The sequence below is a fragment of the Austrofundulus limnaeus genome, unplaced genomic scaffold (genome assembly GCF_001266775.1).
Source record: "Austrofundulus limnaeus strain Quisiro unplaced genomic scaffold, Austrofundulus_limnaeus-1.0 Scaffold156, whole genome shotgun sequence".
Taxonomy (NCBI): Eukaryota; Metazoa; Chordata; class Actinopteri; order Cyprinodontiformes; family Rivulidae; genus Austrofundulus; species Austrofundulus limnaeus.
Window position 1 is genome coordinate 43,505 of NW_013952558.1, and position 6,893 is coordinate 50,397.

General features: G+C 41.2%; 1 protein-coding gene across 1 annotated transcript in view; it reads right to left on the reverse strand.

The window, feature by feature from the left end:
- pus7 (pseudouridine synthase 7) overlaps positions 1 to 6,484 on the reverse strand; it is a gene marked incomplete at its 5' end in the record, with an annotated part of 21,901 nt that extends 15,417 nt beyond the window's left edge. Inside the window, 5 exon segments of the mRNA XM_014016814.1 lie at positions 983 to 1,067; positions 1,150 to 1,446; positions 5,590 to 5,779; positions 5,873 to 5,927; positions 6,363 to 6,484. Coding sequence (XP_013872268.1) covers positions 983 to 1,067; positions 1,150 to 1,446; positions 5,590 to 5,779; positions 5,873 to 5,924 — 624 coding nt within the window.
- Between the last annotated feature and the right edge of the window lie 409 nt (positions 6,485 to 6,893).

The following is a 6,893-nucleotide window of genomic DNA, read 5'->3' on the forward strand; positions in this document are numbered from 1 at the left end:
AGTTTCTGAAATACTCAGACAAGCCCTTCTGGCACCAACAACCATGCCACGTTCAAAGGCACTCAAATCACCTTTCTTTCCCATACTGATGCTCGGTTTGAACTGCAGGAGATTGTCTTGACCATGTCTACATGCCTAAATGCACTGAGTTGCCTCTATGTGATTGGCTGATTAGAAATTAAGTGTTAATGAGCAGTTGGACAGGTGTACCTAATAAAGTGGCCGGTGAGTGTATAATGCAATAATTGTTCCACATTTAATTTATTGTAAAGAAGTCTGGGGAAATGCATGCAAAATCATTACTAATCCTATTTTTATCTTACAAAAAAGAGCCATAAGAATTATTACAAGAAAGCATTACTATCACCCTTTTAAAATTTTGTTTCATCAATTAAAATTATTAAAATTTTATGAGTTGGTTGAATATTGTATTCTGCAGGTTATGTATAATGTTCATTAAAATGTGTTGCCATCAAACATCCAATCTAATTTTGTTAAAAGGGAAAGCTTCTATAATTTGAAGGGACTACAAATGCTTATTAAACATAAAATCCGAACAAATCTGAAGGACAGATGCACTTCAGTGAAAGGTATGACTATAGAATGAGCTGGAAATGATTTTAAAACCATGGGATCAATTAATTCCTTCAAAAAAAAATGATCAAAGTAAAATTGTTAAAGAAATATGAAATTGTTTAATTTGTATTTGTGTGAGTCACTGTTTGAGAAGTTGAATTTTTTTTGTTTTATTTGCTTTATTTGTTTGAAATTAATATATTTTTTTGTAAATAGGAGCAGATAAGATTTTTTTCTTCTGCTGCCTTTCATTTTATTTGATTTGCATTGTTTTGTTGTGTGTAATGCATTTTTTTAATGAAACGAATAAACTAAACAAAAAAAACTACGTCAAAATGTGAATAAAAAGCTCCTTGTTTTTGACTGGTGCTTTATTTTCATCCCCACAAGAAAAGTGATTTCTTACCTGAATGTCTGCTGGTATTGAGAGATCATCTAAATGTACTATCTTGCCTTGTTTGTTGATTTCATGCACAACAAAATCAGAATACCTGAAAACAAACCGTGAACGAAGCGATTTGTTAAAACAAACTAAATTAAACCAGAAAAGCAAAGTGAGGGAAGAAGACAAACCTTTCTTTCAGGATTCCAGAGAAGCCCTTGTGGTCGCAGACATATTTCAGGATGCCCACGTCTATCTCAGTCTGGCCGTGCTTCATCATGTCTGCAAAGGTTTCTCCATCCTCTTCTTCATCACCTGCCTCCACCTCCTCCTCATCTTGGTTGGGAGCGTCTTCGTTTTCCTGTTCACTCTCAATTTTTGGCTTTTTGGAAGGTGTGTCTTCCTCGTCTTTGTCCTCAGAACAACCTCGCTTCTCTCCAGACTGGACAGGGAGAGGCACGGGCTCCGATTCAGCCATCCGAGCCAAACTGGGAAACACAGAAACAGAAAAGATTTTTACCAAAATCCTCCAAAACTAAAAAACGATAAGGGGCAATTAACATACCTGCAAACTCAGAAGGGAACAGGTGATAAACTTAGTGCTATTCAAAAACTCTACATTTTCCTGCCATTTAAACTGCTCTTGTAATGTATTTATTGAAAGGTAGAGCAGTGGCAGTCTCTAATGTTGGAATGTTTGTAAATGTTTAGTGAGTGAGCGTAGGGTGAGGGAAGGGGTTTCTCAACTTTTCAGCTTTGTTAGATTTTCACAAAAGATTTCTTTTCTCTGGACTTGTTTCACTGTCAGAGACCTGCAGGAGTGGTTCTTCAGCTGGGGGGTTTTGTCTGAGTTGTTGTAAAAAAGCTTCAGAGCTCAAAGCTTCATCTCATGGCTGGCTTTCAGATGACTGAAATGTGGCCATCTGGTCATGCTCTTTATGGTTTCCATGCTTGATGTTTTGTAGTTCCTGGATCTTCTGGGCCACGGTGTCTTGCTGAGTCTTGTTTTTTGCCTGGATGTTAGTTTGGATGTTAGTTTTTTCAGGTGTTCCTTCTTGCTTTAAAAAGATGCTTTGTTTGTTGAGCTCCTGTAAAAACACTTCGGACAACATCTTGTAAGCCAGAATATCTGTGTCATGGCTGGATTTAGGTTGTTGGTAAGATGTTGCCATTAATTTCTTGAGAGTTCTTCCTCAAAGCCTGGATCTCTGACATGCTTTGTAAGAGAACCTACTGATTTTCTGCATCAAACTGATGCTGGTTCCCTGTGGCTTGTTGTTGGAACGTCTTGACAAAGGGAGGCAACCTCCATTTGGAACTTGCTGTTGAATTTGTCGTTCAGATGTCTGGTCTCGTCCAGTTGTTTTAAGAGCTCCTCAGTTTTCTGTTTCTTTATCCGAAGTCCAGATGAAAGGTTTTCTTGGCTGATGATGTGAGCCACTTACAGTTCCTTGTAGCTGAAGAAGCTTCTTCTTCTTGTGTTATACTGTACTCTGTGAAGCAATCCTGGCAGAACCGAGTGTCTCTGCATCGCTGTAGTTGTGCATTCTCTGCAGTTCTTGCTGAACTTCTTTCTCTTTCGTGATGAATTTTTCCTTCAGAGATTTGTGTTTCTCCAACTGGGCCTTTGTTTCTTCCATTTCCTGTCAGAGCTGACAAGCCCCATGATTCTCATTATTACTCGTATTAATGTTAAAATACATCTGAGTAAGCTATTAAGTTTGAGGTTTAAATGAGAACGTTACTTTTTATATTAAGGTACAGACACGGTGACATTCAGAGGTATGAACAGGTGAGCTGAGATGTGGACTGTTGATGGAACAGTAGGTGTGCCTCCATGTAGCATAGATGTGACAAAAATCATTGACTAATCGACTAAAACATAATTGCATTATTTTTCACCTACCATCCAAAACTAAAGGAATTAGTGTGGAACGGTTGCTGCTGGACTTGTCTGACTCCTGGGGCTGGAATCTGATATGCCAGCACCACTTTCCATCAAAGAAGTGGAAGATTGGATTTCTGATAACTGGATTCCTGCTGATCGACGGAGGGGGGTTCCAGATTTATCAAAAAGTGATAGCAAACCTGACAGTGGTTTGAGGGGCTGTCGGGCACACTTGAAGGATTCTGCTGGGCTGGAAGTACACAGACTCTAAGCTGGGGAAAATAATTCGCAAACTGGATGTGATTCTGACGAGGATCGTAACCCAGGAGCGAGCCTCCAGCATGTAAGGATTACATCTGGGTGACGCTTCAGACGGTGAGAGGCGAGGAAGACACCAAATTCAGCTGATTGTTTTTTTTTTCCGCCACTTCAGAGTTGCAGTTAAGACATTTTAAAAACAGCAGGAAATTCAAGGCTGCTTTCTTCCAAAACAATTGGATTATCTATTTTGGCTCCCAGCAGCACAGCCTTGACGGCAGTGTTTATCTCAATCTCCCTAGAATGGAATGTCAACAAAGAGCTGGATTCGCTCCCACCCCATCACCCGTGTTGGACCCAGCCTCGGAACTCAGTTGGCTGAGGAGGAGGAAACTCTGAACTCTAGCAAACTCAGCAGAAACAATAACATCATGTGACTCTGGAGGCGGCCAGGGTTGGGTCCTAGCATGGACCCCACCCTCCGTCAACGTCACCTACTCCTCTGAACCCGCCCCATCTTACCTCCCTGTTATGTGTTGTTTGAACCCCCTCCCCCCACTTCCTTAGCTGCCTTGCACTGAGCGAATGTTTTTTTAAATGTATGAGTCTGTGTTTCTGTGTAAACCCAAGATCAGAGCTTCTTTTTTTAACTCACCTTTCCTATTGTGTGTATTCCAGGCAGAAAAATGTAGCACACCATTGTGCGAAAGACCCGGGACATTCGTTCTCCCATGTTTGTTATTTGTGTGTTTCTCCGGACGGATGTTCTAAACTGCAGTTTCGTTCTGCATTGCATCTTCGATGTTGTGTGTGAATGACAATAAATTATTCTGATTCTGATGATAGTTGACTATTAAAATAGTCATTAGTTGCAGCCCTACCTGCAAACACAACATTCATCTTAGCAGTTGATAAAATGTCGCAGGGCCTCATGTATCAACGGTGAGCACGCACAAAAACCTTGCATACACCATTTTCCACGCAAAACTCTAGATGTATCAAAACTGAAATGAACGTGGAAATGTGAGCAGACCCACGCCAACTCCAGGGCTGGTGTATGCACATTTCTGTGGTTCTGGTTCCATTGGAGACACTTAGAGGTGATTCTGAGAAACTGTTCATGATGTGAAAATGATTAATGTTCACACCACACATGACTAACTATTATTACATTCACATGGACGCAGTTAGATAAAGGACGCACGAAGTTGTGCCAAAAATACATTTAACAGGAACGAATTCAGCCTTACTGGAGGATATAATAAATAGTGTAACACGCAGAGCATTTATTTATAAACAAACATAATTTTGTGAGCCACGATGACAAGTGGCTCATCAGCCGTTTTCAGGAATAATCCTTTTTTACTTATGCACTGCTGTGCTCTGGAGCGTGACACAGCGAGGAGCCATGCGCCACGTGTACAGCAGCAGCGATCAAACTGGGGTTCCACAGGAGCTTTCCAGAGGGAGCTGGCAGACCGATCAGGACTGTGCTGGTCCAGTCCACCCAAAGCTGAGTCATGCCCAATGGAATCGTCTCATCGATTTGATTCTGACTCTCCAACATCATATCACATCATGAAAACTCTCCACTGAGGCAAAGAGACTCATTTTCTTCATATCAGCTATGAAATAAACAAAGATCTATGTTCTACCAAACATCTGAGTTCCTCTGTGTTTACAGTAATTATGGTAATAAACTCCTGCGCAAAGTTAATATTTTCAGTCTCAGAATGGATGGATGAGCTGGTTGCGCAACACAGCAGCTTCACGTGCGCGCGTGCACACACACACACACACTCTCTCTCTCTCTCTTTGCGTGATAAACATATTTTATTCCTATTCTTACTTAGGATTTTTTTTCTCACTCACGTTATATTTAATTCATTATTTTCCTGACTAGAAATCATTTCTGATCGTGCAGGGATCACTCAAACGTGTCCTTCACACATACAGGAAGTAATTAGCATCTGTTAATGAAGGCGTGTCAGGGGAGGTGTATTACCTGCGCTCAGTTCCACGTTAATTGTGAGGTACAAAAGAAATGTGCGTGGATTTAGGCGTAAGCACAGTTTGATATATCTGGATTTTTTGTGCATACGCCGTTTTCTGGATTTGACTGTATGCCACGTTTCAGTAAGTTTGGCGAGAAGTGGATATGGAGGGACGCAAAAAATATCTCTCGACTTGATCTGGCCTTATTTAAATAAAAATGACTACATGCCATGAAATTCTTAGAGGGGCGGGCCGTCTCGTTGGCGGGGGGGCCCGCCCCGCCTGTATAATGGTAGGGGAAACACTGCACAGGTATCTCATGTTCTGGTGGTTGACCTTACCACTGTCATAAATGGGCCTGGCTACGAGCAGTGTGTGAATGTGAGGTCCTGTTGATGTTGGTCTAACACCCAGGTGTAGAACTCAGCTTGATTTTCAGTGTCAGCTCCTGACAGTTTCTGCAGCTGGACCTTGAAGGGATGCCACTTACTTATTGTTATGGAGAATCCGTACAAGGGACGACTGGCTGACACCACATTCTGCTGCGAGACGTCGTGTGCTGCATTGTGGACTTTTCGCAAAGGCTGCCAAAACCATTGTGGAGGTTTCTTTGCCTGTGGCGGTCTTCGGACGACCACTACGTGGCTTGTCATCCACAGTCCCGGTTTCTCTGAATTTGGCTATGAGGGATGCGACAGTGCTGTGTGAAATTGGTGGTCTTTCAGGGTGTCGATTGTTGAAGTCTGCAGCTATGATACGGCAGCTGCGTTTACCTGACATCAGAATCACCTCAAGCCTCTCTTCTTTCGTCAAATCCATTTTCATTGCCTGTGACGAACAACAAATGTTTTGAACTCTCTGTGTTGATAACTTCTGAACTTCAAGAAATACTGCATTTCTGAATGCGGCAATTCATTTCTGGCCTTATTTGATATGCAGCATGACCCCCTTCCCATTTGACTTTAATTCAATATTGGGTGCTATCAAGATGTTCCGGACAGACTATAAGATTGGTCCCCTCATCCATTGCTTGCTGGAGTATTTAGATATTTTATTTTTGTTTTTGTTGTGTTTTTTCTGAAAGACAGGGTGTCCTGACTCTTTTGACTTACTCTGTATAACTGTACGACTACTGTACAACATAGCACAGCTGCTATGCTTCAATCTAAGCAGTAATAATTAAACATTAAAAGCTAACATGTAATAAAAGAAGATTTCCAGGTGGTTTACAAACAAGATAACTGATAATAGGCAACCACTTACAGTTTACGGGGTTGAAAAAGAGAGTGGTGCAAAATTAGAGTTTTCTTCCACGTGTCACACACTTGCAGAGTCTTCTTAGCTGCCCAGAGCTTCACACGTTTCCTTAAACACAAAAACACACGACTTCATCTTGCTACAAACCTACTAGCTAACCTGTTCCAACAGAGTCAGCTACAGCTAACGCAGCCGATGACAATTTACGTGCAAAAGGTCATTATGAAATTAATTGTCGGTACAAGAAACATTAACAATGCTAGTATTTTAAAATAATGAAATCTGTTGGTTTAACCTGTATTTGATGATATTCCAGAGATAGCGGATTCTCATAACTACCTTTCCTCGCCACACGCGTGCCTGAAAAGTTCCGGAAACACATCAACGGCTAAAGCCCGCCCCCGACAATGATTCGTCGAAGCCGTTGTCAGTCACAGAGTGATGCGTTCATGAAACTCGAAACACGATACATCTTCATACATGTAGAATTTTATTAATGTTCACTGTTAATTATTGATACTAAAATATGTCTTTAGA